This window comes from Erpetoichthys calabaricus, chromosome 10, assembly GCF_900747795.2.
Source record: "Erpetoichthys calabaricus chromosome 10, fErpCal1.3, whole genome shotgun sequence".
Classification (NCBI taxonomy): Eukaryota; Metazoa; Chordata; class Cladistia; order Polypteriformes; family Polypteridae; genus Erpetoichthys; species Erpetoichthys calabaricus.
Window position 1 is genome coordinate 78,218,213 of NC_041403.2, and position 19,725 is coordinate 78,237,937.

The 19,725-nt window shown below is 35.5% G+C and overlaps 1 protein-coding gene across 14 annotated transcripts in view; it reads right to left on the reverse strand.

The window, feature by feature from the left end:
- ptprfa (protein tyrosine phosphatase receptor type Fa) overlaps positions 1 to 19,725 on the reverse strand; it is a 589,562-nt gene that overhangs the window by 106,887 nt on the left and 462,950 nt on the right. For 6 of the 14 annotated variants that reach the window (XM_051933282.1, XM_028811491.2, XM_051933284.1 and 3 more), the window contains 4 exons: positions 16,540 to 16,673; positions 15,955 to 16,102; positions 10,565 to 10,870; positions 6,245 to 6,438 (listed from right to left, as the gene is read on the reverse strand). In XM_051933282.1, coding sequence (XP_051789242.1) covers positions 6,245 to 6,438; positions 10,565 to 10,870; positions 15,955 to 16,102; positions 16,540 to 16,673 — 782 coding nt within the window. The remainder of the gene's footprint in view (positions 1 to 6,244; positions 6,439 to 10,564; positions 10,871 to 15,954; positions 16,103 to 16,539; positions 16,674 to 19,725) is intronic. The other 8 variants (XM_051933287.1, XM_051933285.1, XM_051933286.1 and 5 more) reach the window with 3 other exon arrangements.

Here is a 19,725-nt window from a genome sequence, read left to right on the forward strand (position 1 = left end):
ATAAATGAGTCACGGATGGAGCAGCACACAAATCAATTAATCACTGCAACTCAACTGTATTTACAACTAAAAATGATCTGGACAAGTCTTGTTCTAAATTGATTTTCTTTATCCACAAGCAGTCTTGTTTTTTTCACCAAACTAATATTGAAGAAACAGTCTAAACTGAAAGGGAAATGCATCTTGTGCATTTAAATGCAGGAGGTAAAACAGGCAAAAAAAAATACTAACTTTCTTAATTCACCTACTGACAGTGTTAAGTTAAAGGATCCGTTAGTGCCTAGTAGCACAAAATAAGTTACAAAGAAGAGTGTTAACAGCAGAACATCAGGTAATGAATGACATTTAGTCTTTATTTTGTACACATACAGCATGTTCCATTGCCTATAAGTTGCTGTTCTAATTCTGTTGTATTACTACCTTCTCCTGACAAGAAGAATTTCCAGAGTCTTTTTGAATCAATAACAATGTATTTTCATGGAACTAAATAAGTTGTGGTGTCACGACAGCAATCTCTCAATGAATGTCAGCAAAATGTCAAAAACTTTAAGATAAGCAGGAGGCAAAGCATAAGCCAATTTTGGTGGAGGAGACACTCACAAGATGGCCACCATCACTGAAGACGTCAAGTGAACACAGCACATCTCAGTTAGAGCCAAAGAGCCTTAACAGTGCCTTTGCTTCATCAAGTGTTAGGATATATGCTCACCAATATTAATAGGTGTACAGTTGAGTCCATGTCTCTGGCTACATAACACACAAGGAGATCCAGTTTTTTTTCCTCAGAACATAATGTTGCTCAACAGCCACTCTAACTGACAGCTGCACAAGCATACAATTACTGAAGCATGGGTCTCAGAGTAGATATATGTGTGTGTGTGTATATATATATATATATATATATATATATATATATATATATATATATCATTTGCTACTGTGCTCAATACTTGTTTTTTCCATAATTATACTATCAATAGCTTGTTGGATACATGAAAGTATCACATTATAATGTGTACATGACACTAAACATGAAAGTTAAATAAATTCTGTGCGTATACAATATATATACCTACATAGAGATAAATATACCATATACAGTACATATAATATTAAAACTGTTTAATGAATAAAAATATAATAAAAATAAATATATAATCATGGGCTTTGCTGTGGTTAATTGTAGTCAAACACATTTTAAACCTTTATAAGCCACAATTAAGTTAAAAATCAAAAAATAAATGTGCGTAATTAATATTAATGATCCCCATTTTGTGCTCAAATCTGCTCACCAAAACCCTGAACTAGATATCAGTATTTACAATAGAAGGCATTTTTATTATTTTTTGAATTATTTGCTTCAAGCAGGGTGTGTCTACATAGAATTTGTGTTTTCCTGCCACATCACCAAAGACATGCGAGTTATGTTTAATGTCAACACTAAATTGGCCATGCGAGTGCAGAGGTGCAAGTGATTGGGCTCTATGTAATGTGCAAAATATGAGCTGGGTCCCAGGAGGGTCTCAGTAATCCTCATTTACCTTGTGGATCCTCTGAATGCGTAAAAATGAAAATTGTGGTGAGATCCCTGAAAACACATTTTAAAAACATGTTAAGGGGTTACAATTACCCAATACAGAGTATGAAAGTAAATATTGAAGCAACTGGCATATGACTCTTCATGTATGTAGCTGTCCACAAGTGCTTCACTGGCTGTTTTGGATTAAGTGCTTGAGTGGTAGCATCCTAATGCTGGAGCGAAAGCGAAGTGTGTCCTCTGACAAGCCTCAAGAGGATTTGAGAAAGGAATAAAGGAAAATAAAAACAGAAGCCACTTGCAGGCATAATTGCTTGGGTTGGTCTCAGTGAGGCCATAAAGTGTTATAGTGGACAGCAGAAAGTGACGGCGACTGCCGATTGGCAGTTTTTACCATTCATGCTAATGACTTTGTACTTTTAAAGAACTAGAGCTACAGTACTGGTCTGTGGCAGGGTAGCAAATCAATTCAAGGCACGCAATCTCCTTAACCTGAATATCTAGTTTAGCACTGCATGCTCAGCATCTAAGTGAGTATGTGTCATGAAAAGTGGCTGTTCTGTGTGTACAAAGTGGCTGAGGCTTTTATTTGCACATTGCATAATCGCTTATCAGGACTGGTTCCCTGCCTTGCGCCCTTTGTTGGCTGGGATTGGCTCCAGCAGACCCCCGTGACCCTGTGTTTGGATTCAGCGGGTTGGAAAATGGATGGATGGATAATCGCTTATGATGTGATTAGTCTACTTAAGATATGCATGTCTTAACTGACAGCATTCTCAACAGCTAATTTGTTTTATACTCCATAGTACTAGGGTAACATTTCAGAGTTAAACCAAAATTGGAGCACTAATCAGATCCCCCTGATTGCCATGGGGTATTTCACACACTGATGCAGGACTGAATTCAACCTCACACCCATTCATGCCAGGACAGATTTGTGGCCCTTAACCCAATACTCTAAATTAGATTAAGCAGGACTGAGAATGTTATGTTAAAATAACATTGCTTAGTAACACTGTGTCAATAAATGGTAAGACAGATGCTAATAGATGAAGTCTACATAAGCTTTATCAAGGCTGGGGTCTCAGGCTCAGTTCATTAAATTGTACAGTGACTGCAGGTTTTTGTTTCAATTACACCCCAGTTAAAAAATCAATTCTCTCTTTAAAAAAACAGATATTTGTATGGCTTGCCTGAACAGTATGCACTATCAGCAATTGCTGATTAATATACCTATGAATGCTACCAAGACACACTTTCAGCAAACATGCATTTATTCAGTGTTTATATATTTTTTTTAACAGTTTTGTTTAATGATCTAAACCTGCAATTGCTTCCTCTTAACTACTGAAAAACAAGGCATAAATGAAAAGGTAGGTTACAGTGACAATGGACTGGCTCTTGTCCAATGCCCGGGACTGCTGAGATAAACAGTTGCAGGCTACGATCGATCTTGAACTAGATAAGCTTGTTAGAAGACAGATGGATGAATGGATGGTCCAGTAAAGTTTTACTGAGTTTTACATACCACCTTATGTTTATTTGCTGCTCACATTATCTGAACGAGCAAATATCAGAAAACTGCAAATGGCATTATTTTTCTAATGAGCTGTGTGTTCTTTCTGAGGTTCACTAGGGCACATAAACTATGCTCTCTAAATGATGTATTATATGACAAATATGCTAAACTGCTCTTTAATAAGCCTTCCAGAATTGTGTGTCAAAATCCCGCAACCTATCATAAAGGTGAACGCCTGGGCTATGGATGTTTATATCAAAAATTCTCAAAACTAGCTAAACAGGCATACATTTGAAGCTACATCGCATAGAGAATTACCTACGAATTAACTATTTTTTTTTTATTATTATTTCTTACAGCAACTTGTATCAGAAACGAGCCAGAGTGTGTTCCTGTTACTGTTATCTGATTTGTTATACTATTTTCTAGTTTATCTCTAATCCTAATTTTATGCCTAATTATGGTATCCATGGTTGAAACATCAATATTGTCACTTTCCTTTTATTACCCAGAGCAACAAAATCCTGAAACACTACAGTTAATAACTTTATGGGAGGCACAATGAAACCTTAGTTTGAATTAATATGTATTGTATTGAGAAACTGTGTCAAAATAGGGGATCTTACAGACAGAAGACAATATATGATTATTATTAAGCTCACATGTCGTAACTATAAAAATCAGATTAGTGAATAGTATTCCAAATCCCTTCCATCCAGTTTCAAAACTCTCATAATTCAAGTGTTGCCAGGAGAGGAAACCCAGAGTGTTTCATGACAGCAACTGACATGTAGTATGAACTGGCCCCTTATAAGATGCCTAGTCTGGCCACATTCATGCATACTCATATTGAGACAGTTTAAAGCTGACTATGAGGCTAACATGTCTTAATGATACAAGAAGAAAGACGCATGCAAACTTGCAAACTCAACACAGACAACAGTGAGGAAGGGAATCAAGCTAAGAAGTTCTGCAGTAGAAGACCTAGCCACTGCCCTACTATCCTCCCTCCACTAATAAAGGCCTATTAAGTTTGCAGTCTATCAAAAGTAATGACAGACTTTAACCTCCCCAAGACCAAGTTTGGAAATCATTGGTTTAGACTGTTCATGAACACAATTTAGAATTATCATTGAGATATCCAAAGTAGTAATGTTCTGTTCAAGTTATTTGTGCCCTCCTTAACCATTTTGTTCATGAGTAACGTAACATTCTTAATCAAATTTAGGGTCATGGAGGACCAGAGCCTATGCTTGACAGGACTAGGTGAAAAGCAGGAACCAATTCTGTGCCGAGCACCAATATACAACAGGACCCCCCTCATATACACACCAAGAGCAAGAAGAATCCACATTTGGATAACAATTGGGCATGGAATTCTATTCCAAATGCTCAGCCTACTAGGCAGAAACACAAACAATGATACCCCCATTCACTCTCCTGAAACTGTACAAGAACGACAGGATCCTGGTGTTGCTAGAAAGTAGTAGACACATGAACAAAACAAACAAAATGACACATGGAATTGAAAAGCGATACTGGCTCTTCTGAAGCAACTTTGCAAACTGCTGTGAAAGTTTCAGATCCCAAGTTACAATTTTTTTAGGTGCTTGTACTATGCTTCATATTAATGTCTCCTTACTGAGCGATTCTTTTCTACTGGATGTATGTATGTATGCCTAGACACACAAACACAAATGATTATTCCCAAATAAACTTAGACTCACTAACTTATTTTTCATACATCTGCTTCAGGAATGATACAAATAATAATTTTCTGTCATCAAAAATCACTCTACACCAGCCGAGGTTACACCTGTGATTCTAGTAAATAGGCAAGGCGCATGCAGCACAGAGGTAATCACTATTTCATTTAATCTTTTTATTCATTTTCTGCTGCCAGTTATCTTACCCTTTTTTTCCTCTTCACCAGTGTCCCAATATTCTGTATCCAAACTCTCACAAAATAAAAACAGTGCAGTTGCAGGTAAATAAAATGGCAAATCACAGTTGTAACACTAAAATATTACAAACAGTAGGTAAAGATGTATTCAGTTATGATCATATCTTAGAGCTTCACAAGGAAACAGTATGAGGCACAGCCTCAGCCTGGGGTTAGTGCTGTTTATCCATCAAAGAAAGAAACAAAATCAAATGCATTTTAAAACTGTACAACATACATATGGTTTTGAGCGAACATGCATTAAGGGCAGGTGGACACATTTTCTTATCTTAACATGAATTGAGCATTTGTTGAAAGCTAATAAATATAGGCCTACACATATTATGCAAGAACAAGCTTTTATACTTTATCAAGAGACTGCTACACTGTGATTACTTGCAGCACTCATAATTATTTTACAAATGCTCATATGCATAATTTTTATTTTAAACAATGCTAAACATTTATAATAAATGCAACAAAGATTCTTTAGCTAAAGAAGAGTCTTCGGTTTCCCTCCATTTGCAGGACATTATTTTGAATGCCTTATTAAGACTTTAAGCAGTATTATGATTGAAGTTTAAGTATCAAGGCAGCGTTAATATTGTTTCAAGATAGGCAAAAATCAAAGTGTCACTCAATATTATTAATAGTTCCATATTTATTATAAAATTGAAGAGTGAATAACAAGGCAGTGCATTTTTAAAGAGGGTGCCAATTCCAGCACAAGAGCCACTTAAGATCTGCATTGCTTGGTTGAAGACCGCATACTGTTACGACTTGCTGTGACACAGTCCAGACATTAAGCAAATAAACCTGTGTGGCATTTTCATTAACCTCTTTATCACATAAACAATCCCACAGGATACAATTATATTGAAATCATGCTGAATACTGACACATTTTTTCATATAGGAAAAGTAGAATGAAAGCTTCTCTTCCTACTATCAGTTTGCAGGAGTGTTTTTAGACATAATACTATGAAATAAGGAAATCCATGACAAATGATGAAATATAAGTGCTAAACTTTATACAATTTTAAGCAAATAAACACGCGTTACTTATTACAGATTGACAACCTTGCCTCCTAATGTTGTTTTCATCATGCAACTATTATCATATTTTAACAAAGTAAATGGATTAATCCTTGTCTGTCATATCTTTAGTGGCGCATTTCATAACTATTCACATTCTACCACAGCATGTGCCACACATTACCAATCTTAAAGGAGGAATAACAAAATACCTGTGCTTCTGGTAGCATGACATCCTTAATGTGGGGCTGTCCACGTGGTTCGCCATTTTCAAGTCGTGAGTAGGTGACCTGGTAACCCCGAATCAGCCCATGTTGTTTGGATGATAAGGGTGCCTTCCACGTGACACGAATGGATGTTGAGTTGATAGCTTCGGCTTCTACTTTTCTTGGTGGTGCGCTGGGCACTATGGAAATTGTAATAATGGGTGGAAATAAATAAATGCACACATCCAATGATTTGCTTTGGTAGTCAGATACAAAAATGCATTAATTTAAATACTTGTAGTAAGTCAAAAGGAACTATTCAAAACAATAACTACACACGTTTCATCAAAAAACTAAACCGAACAGCATCATAAAAACAGCTTGTATTTTAGTCACCTGAATCATTACACTTATGGAAAAAAATTATTACTTGAAATTCTTTTGATGCAACCTGTTGATTATAGATGTCAAGAGTAAAAAAAAAAAACACAGACATTATTTACTTTGTTTTTATTGCAAATGAAGAGGAGACACCTTTAGAAAAAACAGGATCTATAAATGATATAAGTAATTAAGCAGACACACAATTAAACAAGAACCCCAAATTATTCTAGCGAATTACTAGTTACGGTAAGTCAAATTAGCAATCAGAAATCTCCAGGTAAACTTGGGACTTCTTATGTCTTTTTTTAAACATAAGAGATTAATTTTAAGCTATTTTACCTTTTACGATATTTGCAGTTCATTCAAATATCGCTCAGAACTCAAATGCGGTTCAAAATATCGAGTTAGTTTTAAAGTAAGTAAAATACACTTTAAGATATTTAAAATGCATTTCAAGAGCTCCAAAATGACTTTCCATTTTAAAGTATTGTGAGACAACTTCCTGATTATTTTGGGATTTTTCAAATGTCTTTTAGGTTACCAAGAAAATATTTTGGGATCTCTCAAAATAATTTCATATCCCGGTTGAAAGTATCGCTAAGTTACTTCTTATTTTGAAACTGACGTCTAGTTAAAGATATAAATATTACTGAAGAAGCCATTTTAAGAGTCCTAAAAAAGGACAGGAAGTCCTTTCAACATACCTCAAAATGAAAAGTCTATTATTTGTGGATATGCTCAAAAATTCCTCCATGATATCCTGAAATGCATTTTAAGTATCTTGAAATACACTTGACATGTCATTCATAGAAAGATTAAAAATGAGGGACAGATAAAGAGATTGAAAAATGACCAAGACTTCTGAAAAAGTGTTATGTGCTACCATGTTAAAAGAATGAATAGAAATCACAAACAGAACTGCCAGACCTAAAAAAAGAAAAAAGAAATAGGAAAGGGTGTTCTTCATGATGGTGTGGTCCTAGTCAGTGTTCCACGCATGTAGCAACCTTGTTATGTATATTTGTGACCTGGAATGTCTATGCACAGAGGACTTTGACCCTTTAAGCAGAAAGTAATCAGGTGTTCTCACAGATCCTAGGGTCAATCAGGATTAAATGTTGTCTAAGAACAATGGGAATAGTGACTCCTAACTTCCTGGTTGACCCCTTGATAGGCAGTTTCATAAAAAATATATCCAGTATGGAAGGAGACCTAAGAGGAAAAGCAGCCATGAGGAGAATGATACCATGTTACGAGATATTATAGATCAGGGTTCTTCACTCACTGTCCTGGAGGGCCATAGTGGCTGCTAGCTATCGTTTCAACCAGTTTCCTAATTAGAAGACAGTCTTCACTGATAATAAAATTTAGTATTAACTATATTGCTTGTTAATGTTTTAATTCATTCAAGACAAATTTCAATTACATTTCAGAGTTTCTGTTTCTGAGAATATTATCCAAATGTTATGTGGATTGGAAAACATTTGCACTTCGTTTTATTAACACAGATAGTTCATGAGGCATATTCTCCAATACAAGTTAGCTGGAAAGCTGTTTTGTCTTTATTGCCTGCATCTTGTTATTAACCGTAGCTGGTTAAGAAAACAGAAAACAATTAAAATCTAAATGCAGCAGCTTGGAACTAAAATAGGAAATTAAGGGTTGTGACTTGTAAGCAGTGAGTTAACTAAAGGTAAGCCCAAAAACATATTACTTTAGCAACTAATAAATGGGTTCTAATTATGAAATGGGATGAAGTGAAAACCTGCAGCCACTGTGGCCCTCCAGGACCGTGAGTGAAGACCCCAGCTATAAAGGGTGTTGCTGTGCAGGGGAACAAGTAAGGAGCATCCACTGCTTGTAAGAACAATCTTGTGTTGTAAACTGCACAGATATATATTTTCTGTACAGTTTTACTTTTGTGTAACCTGCCTACCTATTACCCATATTACATATGTAAATAAAATACAATATAAAAATAATAAAAAATATTAATATATATATATTTCATACACACACACTTTGTCGTTTACGTTGTGACCAGTTTAACTGTAGATGTTGGGGCAGAGCTATATGACAATAATTACAAGCATATGCAAACAGGCTTTTATACTTTAATATGCATAAAAGGCACAATTTATGAGCAACGTACACCAGAGGTGGTAAAATAACTCCATTTAAAACAACTTCTAAAGGACGCATTTCACAATACTATTTAAATTCCTTTACAGTAAGCTGCTGAAGTCGGCTACTGCTCTGTTACTAAAAGCACTGAGCGAAGAATGAAGTGCCTAACGTGATTAACAGTAACAGAGAAACTGAAGATACAGAACAAATCACTCATGGATGTGCACTTCTCTTAAGCTAACACATTTAATTTAGGAATGAGACATGCTGCAAGGAAGGCTGTCAAGACTCAGTGAACAGGTGGAAGATGAGTGCCATGAATGAAACTGAAGTTATTTTTCCTTCAGAATCAAAAACAGAATGTACTCCAAAGAGAGGCCTAATATCTTTTGATATAATAGGAGAAACTACTTTCAGCTCCCACCATTACATTATTTAATTAAGCAAAGCTGTGAAATCACATTACACTTACTTATTAAAAATAACTAAAAAAAAAAAAAAGGTGGCATTCTGATTGCTGACGGTAGATTTTGGGTACAACTACCTGCATTTAGAAACACTGTTCAAAGCAAAGGTCAATACAAAAATGGATTAAAAGAAATGTCTTGGATTTATGATAACAAAGGCATAAAAATAGATTAAAGCTATACATCACATATGCTGGCATTTAAAAATATTTGACTTTACTGTGAAGATAATATACAGTATGCGTATGAGCACAATAAGCTAACATGCAGTTATCAATTAAATTAAGCTAGCGCCTGTCCAAGTGCTGTCCCTTACACTTCCCTGTAGGAAAATTGTGTACAAATCTGGATGTGTAGTCAAGGGAGCGAAGTTAAAAATACCAATACAAATTGAAACATATGGAGGTTCTGCAAGGCCATAATGGAATTAGCTGTGTCCAGTGACAAGCACATTCTTGCCTGGGAGACAAGCCTCGCTCTCTCTCAGCTCCAAGTTCCTACACCACTGAAACCCTCCGGCATGGCTGAACCATCAGATGGTGATCTTAATCGGGTCACCCTGCCACCAACTCTGTAGTGAAGTTAAGAATTTTGCTTCCAGATTATTGAAGCATACAGTAGTGATAAAAATGGTAGCTGGATTTAGTTGGCATGGCACATGTTTATAGCATCAATCTGGCTGGACTGCAATTAAGACAGTGCAGGCAATCTAAAAGTAATTAACACCATGATCAATGCACTATGTTAAATAAATCAAAAGGGCAGTGCTGTCGCAGGGGTTTCCTCTGGTTTTGTGTGAACCGCATACACAATATGGTATTCAATGTTGGGACTCTCAAGTAAGACAACAATTAAGGCAGGGATACAAACCAGATACCCATAAAACAGCAGTTATGATTTGCTAAAATACTTCTACTAACCCTGCTCCTATAAAAATCTATATTTTTTATGGGAAGTTTGAAAAGCAACATTTGGGATTCAGTAGGCTGTTAAATTTTTTGTTTGAAGTGTTAATGCAAAGATAATGACCAATCGGAAAAACAAGACCAGGGATTGTTAAGTTTCCCTTTGAAACTGTCCATCATGAACATAAAAAAATATATACAAGGTTATAAATCTTGGCCCATACTCAGCATTTCCAAAATATGTTATACAGATCAATTTCCTTCATAAAAGTAGTTCAGGTAAATATTTTATTACTTTTAAGTATTATTGAAACAACATCTATTTCTTTATTCTCATTCTATATGCCATTTTAATTAAGAGCAAATTGACAATATTTTCATTAAATAGTGCTGTCTTTACTGAGTTTCAGCAGAATAAGATTCTTGTTAGATTTTGAACATACCATCTTCATCAGTTCGAATAAGCACCGCGGGGCTTTCTGGTCCAGGCCCAACGTCGGTGTGGGCCCTCACCCACACCTTATATTCTGTCCACTTCTCCAGGCTCTCCAAGACATAACTAGAGGCCTCAGCTGGGATTCCGGGCACCTCGTGCCTCTCGTTGTCCTCCCCATTCACAGCTTGGTAAGCGACGGTGTACTGGACAATGGCTCCATGGCGGCTCCCAGCTGGAGGAGCCATCCAACTCACCTTGATGCTGGTGGAGCTCAGACTGACACCTTGCACATCTTGAGGAGGGGCAGAGGGGGCTGAAAACACAACAGTGAAGGGCGAATGAAAGGGGAGGTAATGAATGTCTGGACTGGGCAGAAGGTAACCATAACAAGTATCGTTAGACTGTAGCATATACATGACAAGAACTGTGAGCAAAACCCTTAACCTGTAGCTTTCTTTAGGAAGATGCAAAATATAGACTAAGAAACAAATGCTTGAAAGCACATTTACTTGTGTGTATTTAATTTGTGGTGTCAAACGTTTCACCTTAATGATCTTTCAAAATAAAAGAAACACAAAACTAGAGAGAAAAATTATTTACTTACTGCAGACGTGGAAATTTTCTTTATATGTAGAAAAATGTGGTCCAGTATTTCTTGTAAATGTTTGTGCATGCACTGTAAGCCTCTCTTGTGAGAAGGATGCTGTACAACAATTACTTCTATTAAACTAGTCACACTCCTAAGTCTATTACAGGCTACTCTTCATAAACAATGATATACTAGCAGCATCAAATGATCCATTTGGTATACCTAAGTAAACAAATCTTATAACTCAGTGATAAGTTTGCTCACAGCTCTGGTTAAGTATAAATATGTATTAAACATCAAAAGATTCAGCCCATGAAAATAACACAGACTGACCAATTCTCCACAGTCCAGAATTAAAAAAAAGATAAATGAAGCTTAAAAATAAATATGCACATATAAATAGATATGTCAAAAACAATTAAATAATAATAAAGAATAATAAAACAAGGAAGAAAAAAAAAATGACAACAGCAGGGTAGTTTCCACATGCAGAAGCTCAAACCTTAAAACAATGAAGCAGAGCATGGATTGCTTGTGGTGAACATAAAAATGCGTCTCACATGCTTGGTCATACAATAAATTATGAGGTAGGAAGGACAATTTTAAGAGGAATAGGCTGTAGATAATTACAAGTACTTGCTTTTGAAGTTTGAGGAAAAGTACACAATAACTAATGCTTTTAAATAACTCATTGGTTTGTGTAATATAATTAATAACAACTAGTTTTCTTGAGTGCGTAAATCTTATTAATATTTATTTAAACTGGAAGGGATGCATTTTTTCATGGGTGGCAGACAATGAGCGGAATTTGACATTTATGCTGGGGTGGGGCCAGACAAACCATAAAACACAATTGCATTCTTTTTAGAATGAAAACAGGACTGCTATACATTTATATCATATCCAAATCAAATAGCATAAATTGTTCACGTATAAATTTGTGATATAAACTAAAACTCACATTAAAAACATTTAAATCTTTGAGATTAGGAAAAGGTAAACAAGTATGGGTAAAGATTATGAAATTACAGAAAACGTTTCGTTTTGTTTTTAATTTATTCTCCTGCTTGTTGTAATGGTGGCAAAATAATTACATTCTGTTTTTTTTAAACATGTAGAAAACAACCCACGACTTAACATTTAGGTGTATTCTACGAGTGAGTTGACTGTTTTAATAGCTGCAGCATTTTTAACTTTTTATATAGTTCACCAAAGAGACATTTTTGTTTATTAAATATTTTATCACAGTTATGTATGTGTGACGAGTGATTGAGGTTTGCAGCATTGTTGCTTGTACTCGTTAGATTTTGCTGCTGTTTCAATAACTTGGACAAAATGCTGAGGATCTGGTAACTGACAAGAGTGGCTGCTGAATGTGTAAATGAGGAAAATGCTGTACACAAAATATACAAGTTGACCCCTCTCAGGCTAAATATGAAACATTAATCTAATCATAACTGAAGTCATTTCTTGGTTTGTATTTATGGTAGGCAACATGCAAGACAGAGCAAAAGTGGCTTATGGTAGGACGGATTTAATTATCATATTGGTTGATTATTAACATATTCACTTTAGCTGCATCAAGAGAAAAAAAAAATAAATGAAAACTTCTGAGGGAAAAAGTACCCGATACTGGAGATCAAATTTAGTAACATTATGCATCCTTTGGGGTCAACTCTGCAGGTTGGTACAGTGGTTAGCAATGCTGCCTCAGAGCTCTACCAGTCAGGACATCAGTTCTGGTGGGGGCATCATCTTCTCTGGGTACTCTAGTTTTCCTCGGACATCCCAAAGATAGATATGTGTCAGGATAAATTTCGGGTGTCAGGATTGTTGGCTGCAATGGACTGACATAATGTCCAGAGCTAATTTCTACTACAAAAGCTCATTGAACAAGTTCCCTCTCCTGCAACCCTAAACTGGATTAAACCGGGTTCAATAATGGATAAACAGAATAATATTTTAATAGTAACAGAATATAAAACCAATAATCAAATATGACATAATTCCTATTTGTATTTACAAATAAAAAAAATCTACCTAAACTTTATGGACCTTTCAGTGTGACGTTTGTGTGTTTTGCCCTTGCTTATGTAACCAACCCCCAGGGTCTATTTTTTGCACTCACAATCCAAAATTGCATCTGTCGGCTCAACTGGCATCTTTGAATTTCAGACATAGGACTGTCATATCCTGTGCTTTTTTGTGTCCTGCAAAAGACGCCAGGCATGTATTAATTCCTTGGGATGGGATTATGAATTTTACTATGGCAGCTCTGCATTGACACACATCTACTTTCAAAGGTGTCCTACTTGAAGGCCAAGAAAGTATTTAAAAATGAGTTTTCCATATTCAAAGACTAAAACACTCTCAGTAATTATTAAAATGTGTCTTTGAGATTGTGGGGCCTCTTGGGTTTTATTGTGCCTTTTATTCTGTAAAGCAATTCTGCATATCTCATTACTGTCAGGCTAACCAGACGTCACACATGTTCACTTAATACATGCATGTGCAGCACCACACACTAATAGTGCACGGTGAAGGAATGCCTATTGTCGGTTGACAAGTTGTACATTTGAAAGAAGATTGCTTTTGCAAGAATTACACAGATGACATGCTTTAAAACTTCTATGTGGTTAGGAGATGCTCTGTTAGAAATAAGGAATTCATATCACTAGATAAATACCTTCCCCAAAGTAAAATCAATATAAATATTTTAATATGCTTAGCTGTAGGCTGATCAGCATAATGACTTCTCAAGACTAAATTTGTTACCTTGGCTTTAAAGAAGGATGAAAGAGATTTTTTTTTGCTCTTTTTTAATGTCATTTTAATTTCATGGCAGTTTTGATAACAACACTTTTAATTAACAATGATGAGGCCAGTAAAATCCCACATGCAGGGTTTCTTAAAGATATTCTCCAGGAATATCAACTTATGATGTAAGAGACATCAGGGTGCTTTAACAGAAAATGCTAATAAATGAAAAAAGCAGATGTGAAATATTTTCTATTATATCTCCTCAAATGGATTTGATGCTTATGTTTGTGTCATTTATTCAAAATGCCTTTCCAGAGCTAATATTCAGTGGTAGAAAATGTGTATTCTTAAAAGAAAAAATGCATATTACAAATAATTTGATTCCTGCAAATGTTACTAATTATCGTATACATTTTAAGGTAGGAACATGTATGTATTTAATATGTATGAATAGAGAGATAAACACACATTAATGTGTGAAACACCCTAAGTGTCTAAAAAAAATAAAATGAATCAGAAAGCAGATTTTACAATGAGTCACTGTCAGGTGAAAGAGACATCAGGCTCTAGACAATGAGAGATAGACTTCCTGTGAGGTGGGAAAGTGATGAAGACATCCTGCTTAATAGTCAAAGACTAAGGCCGATGGAGGAAGTCCTATATGAGCAGAAATTTGCCATTTATCTTTGTTAATTTGTGTCTCTCTATTATCCTTCTTTTTTGAGCTTTGGTACATAAAAACCATAACATTTGATTAACCTTGGAATTCCCAGTAATTTTCTGGTTCTGAAGTGACACTAGAGGAGCTCCGACAGTGTCTGTTCAGATCTCCATTTGGTTAAATGACATTTCAAAAGAATTTCAGGTTTCACACTTTAGTGTCACTTAACATAGCCATCAGAAGATGCACAAAGAAAGCGAAGAAGACAATACTCCGAGCTAAAATCATAAATGATGTTCAACTACATCTGTACATCGATTAAACATTTGTTGGAGTTTGTTAAGCCTCGACCATACACTCTAATAATGTTAATATAATGAGGCTGCACATATTTTAGAGAATCAAAAGTGTGAAATTAACTTTTACTATTGCTGTAAACCATACATTTCAGACTTTTAGATGCGTTTATAGTTCATTTCAGCTTATAAACTTAAGCAAAATTCTGACAGCTCTTTCTTGCATTCATCTTCTAAACACAAGGATGTAAGGAGCTGAAGCCTTTCCTAACAACACTGGGTGCAAGGTAGGAAACACAAAGACATAAAACCCAGAAGATGAATATGCAAACTCCACAAAGACGATGGCCAAAGCTAGGATTCAAACCGTAATCCTGAGAGCTCTGAGACAGCTGCATTGATCACTGTTTCTGCATAATAAATACAAGAACACTATGTGGCATGTATATTTTAAAACGTCACTATAATAGTATGCTATCTGGCTGTTTAGTTTAAATTTCTTGAACACAACTAAATCGTAAAGGCAGTCTGACTGTTTATTTCTACTGAAATTATTTCTAAACGTTTAACCACTCAATTTTAAAAGTATGTACATTTAAGATTTTGGCACGTATTTGTTTTCCGCCAAAATAGAAATAAAGTGATATGAGGGGGAGTCAAGCTAAAGTCAGAAAATAGGATTTAATAGAAAATGGAACGAACCTTAACAAAACTGATAATATCTTTTCTCAATGTAGTCTCCACCCTTCTCAATGCAGTTGCGCCACCATTTACTGCTGGAATAAACTGTCATCTCATGATTTTAGCAAAAAGGAGAAAAATGTAATACTGTATGTTCTTAGTCTCGAATGTGTACCTTACCCCTTCCACCATTCTTATATTTTGTCCTTGTAAGTTATTTCTAAAAAATTAAAATGAATTATCTATCATGCATATCACTTACCTTTTTTTTTTAAGCTGTTTTCAGCACAGTCCTATTTTTTGATCCTTTTATTGAATGTGACATTAAAAATAGCTCATGGTAAAAGTGAATTGATAAACATTAAAGTATGCCTCTACAAAGAGTGTTTAAAAAGAAAAATGTGACTTACTAGATTGTGCAGTTCGAGACTCTATAGGCTGTGTATACACTCCCACACCGATATCTGAACAGGCAGCAAGAATGAACTTATAAAGAGTGTCTGGCTTCAGCCCTTCTACAGCATAGGAATCAGTGGGGTCAAGAGTAAAATGCTGCTGCTGAAGAACAAAGGAGAAGTCAAAAACATGCATATAATAGCATAGAGGGTGTTCAGGGAACAAATATTTTCCTTACAGGGTACTCAGGTCTGGCAAATAATAATCCCATATGTCTTTACATTTGCACTGATGAATTGTTTTTACAGAAAAATTGCTTGCAATACTGTGCTGAAACGTCACTAACTATTACTCTGAAGTATAACTTGTAAAAGGATGATGATTCTGAACAGGTTACAGTAGTTACAGATTGCATTATAGAGTGTTACTTTCATAGTATTTACCATTCTGAACATTTTTTATATTTATACATATTCAGTTATTTATATTAGATTATGTTAAATAAAACATTATTAATCCCAAGGGGAAATATAAACAATTACAAAGAAAAACTCACATATTGTACTCCAATAAATGACCAAAAAAACTCTTCTTCATACCTGGTTTGTGGAATCACTTTCCCAATAAACCAACTCATATTTGGTTATCTTCTCTTGGGCTGGAAGTAACCAGCTCAGCATAATCCTAGTATCTGACTCTGCCTCAGCCTGAAAATTTGAAGGTTGAGCAGGAACTGGAAAAAAGTAACATATTTACATTATACAAATTTAAAAAAATAACAGAAGATGAAACTGTGACTTATTTACATTATATACACGTTGTTCAATGCTCAATTTGTGAAGTTAACGACATTACCATTCTGCTTAAAAACTCCAGAAAACAAAACTTATTAAAACTTATTGAAAAGCAAGAATCAAAGCAGAGGAGCTCAAAGAAAGAAAATAAAAATCAGGCAAAAGAGTGCTGGGTTTTGTTAGAAATAAAATATATTAAAAATGGTTTAAGATACAACTATGAAAGGCAACTTGAAACCTCATTTAAATAAATAAAATAAAATAAAAAATAGGCTTCTGAAATGGAGTTAATTTAAGAAAACAACCTCCTATCCCTGTCCTTCTATACACACATACACCATACCTTATTTTTATGCCCACTTATCCTGAACATATATTAAACATACACGCATATATCTGTGTGAGTGTGTGTATATGCAGTTTACACTTGTAGTATATATAAAATATATACACCTACATACATACTTGTGTGTGTGTGTGTGTGTGTAAAAGGAGGACATAGCTAATTTCACAAAAAAGACAGCACAATAGAGTAATCAAAAAATTAATATTAATTATCTCAGTCTCATGGAACATTAAAAAAAATCTTTTAATGCAAAGTACAGGGATTTTACAGCAAAAAAATGGCTGAGATGTCACCCTTTAACAAGTGAGATATATTTAACCATGCAACCTTTTGATTTAAAGTTTAAGACTGCGTCATCATCTTTTGATAGAAGGTCAGGGGAACTGCTTCTTCTAACGTAGAGATAAAGGGCTCAATTTCTCAAGAAAAATGTATTGTATCATTTGTTTCTTTTTTAACATTAGGTGTAATAATGTTATACATGTTTAGACCCAAGCAGGGGGCTCCATATTGGCGTGTATTAACAACACATTAGACAAATATGAGACATGATTCCAGTTTCTGATGTGGGATCTTGTCGCAAAACTTTATACAAATGGAATAAAAAAGAAAATTAAAAGGATATCAAAATGACCATGCTTACACACAATTGTATTATAAAATTTGCCTTGAACATATTATCTATAGGGCGGCACGGTGGCGCAGTGGGTAGCGCTGCTGCCTCGTAGTTGGGAGATCTGGGGACCTGGGTTCGCTTCCCGGGTCCACCCTGCGTGGAGTTTGCATGTTCTCCCCGTGTCTGCGTGGGTTTCCTCCCACAGTCCAAAGACATGCTGGTTAGGTGGATTGGCGATTCTAAATTGGCCCTAGTGTGTGCTTGGTGTGTGGGTGTGTTTGTGTGTGTCCTGCGGTGGGTTGGCACCCTGCCCGGGATTGGTTCCTGCCTTGTGCCCTGTGTTGGCTGGGATTGGCTCCAGCAGACCCCCGTGACCCTGTGTTCGGATTCAGCGGGTTGGAAAATGGATGGATGGATATTATCTATAAAATTAACAGACCTCCACACCATTTATCAATCCTGTTGGGCAAAGTAAAATAATAAAGTAATGGACAATAATTTGGAATTATATTTGTTCAGAAACGAAATCTGAGTAAATTACCATAAACAAGCATTTTACACATTTGTTCTACATATTAATGCACATTAATATTTTAAACAGCAGAAGGACAATACTGTATATTTAACTAGTACATTTTCACAATGTGTTTATATCACTCTGTTTCATGCCCTGGCTTTAGTTTTAATATGAATAGTTGACTTCATCATAGACTCTAAAGGTATTCACACTGTACATTACAAGTAATGTAACATACAAAAAGGACTAAAAACACTGAAGACATATACCAACGACACAGCATCACATTTATACCATTGGCCTAATGTATTGGTGCTTCTATTTCAAAGTTTACAAAGGCAGGTCACAGGTAAGTAATCCGGGGTCCTTTTGCTATTACTGAGGAATCCAGTTCTCCAAAAAACAAGATGTGAAGGGTCCATGACAAGCCACATTCAGAGAATATATAGACAGATGTGAAGGATTCCTCACAATTTTTTCATCTATTCAACTAATCATACTTATACCTTTTTTGGACTGTAAAGTCTCAAAACCCCTCCAACTGAATACAGAAATGTAATGTTTATATATGGAAAAGCTTAATAAAATGAACTAAAAAATTATAAATGTATATGTTGTTTTCCCATGTTTCTTCAGAATCAGAGATAGTTAACAAATCAAGAGCTATTATTCAAACATAATCCACTGGTGTAATGTGCCTCTGTATAGGGAGTGCCAGGAAAATTGACTGTGACAGATATAGTGTTGTGTGTTTTTTTTTTTTTCTATTAGATTTCAAATTTATTTCCATAGTGCACTGTGAGTAAAGAACTGTGGAGATAAAACATGTTTGAGGCATTCTTTTGTTGATGTGATGTTGTGATGATGAGAGATTAATTAATATTCAGTATTACATGTTGCGATCTTTCTGACAAAAGGTTAGTGGTCCACTACACAAATATTAATATACAGTACATGCAGAATAATTTAATATTAATCACTACACATGTGAGCATAGGATCCACTGCACCATCTTTGACATCGTTTTGAGTGAAGTTCCATCCATCCGCCTATCCGTCTATTTTTTAAACCTGCTTCTCTAGAGAAGCTCCACAAGTACTGTAGATAGGAGCCTATCTCATCAAGCAATGGGCACAAGGCGGGAACAATTCCAGGGCACCAGCCCATCGGAGGGTGAACACACACATAAACATACCAGAGGCCAATCCACTTAATCCCATCATGTCTTTGGGTTGTGGGAGTTGCAGATGTATATAATGTGATGCTTCCGTTTTTTGAAAGAAGAGAAAACAAAACACTTCAATGGAGGTCTTTGCAATTCACCTGAAACCATTAGCTTTGGCTCTTTAGGTGTTTTGTGTAACAAACACTTTTGAAGAATGACACCTACTGGAAGGCCTGATCCAAATTATTTCCTTATACTGACAACAGAAAATACAATATTCATGTAGCTCAGCTGTGCGCAACCTGCGGCCGTACGGCCGCATGCGGCCGTGGGCAAGGACTTTGGCG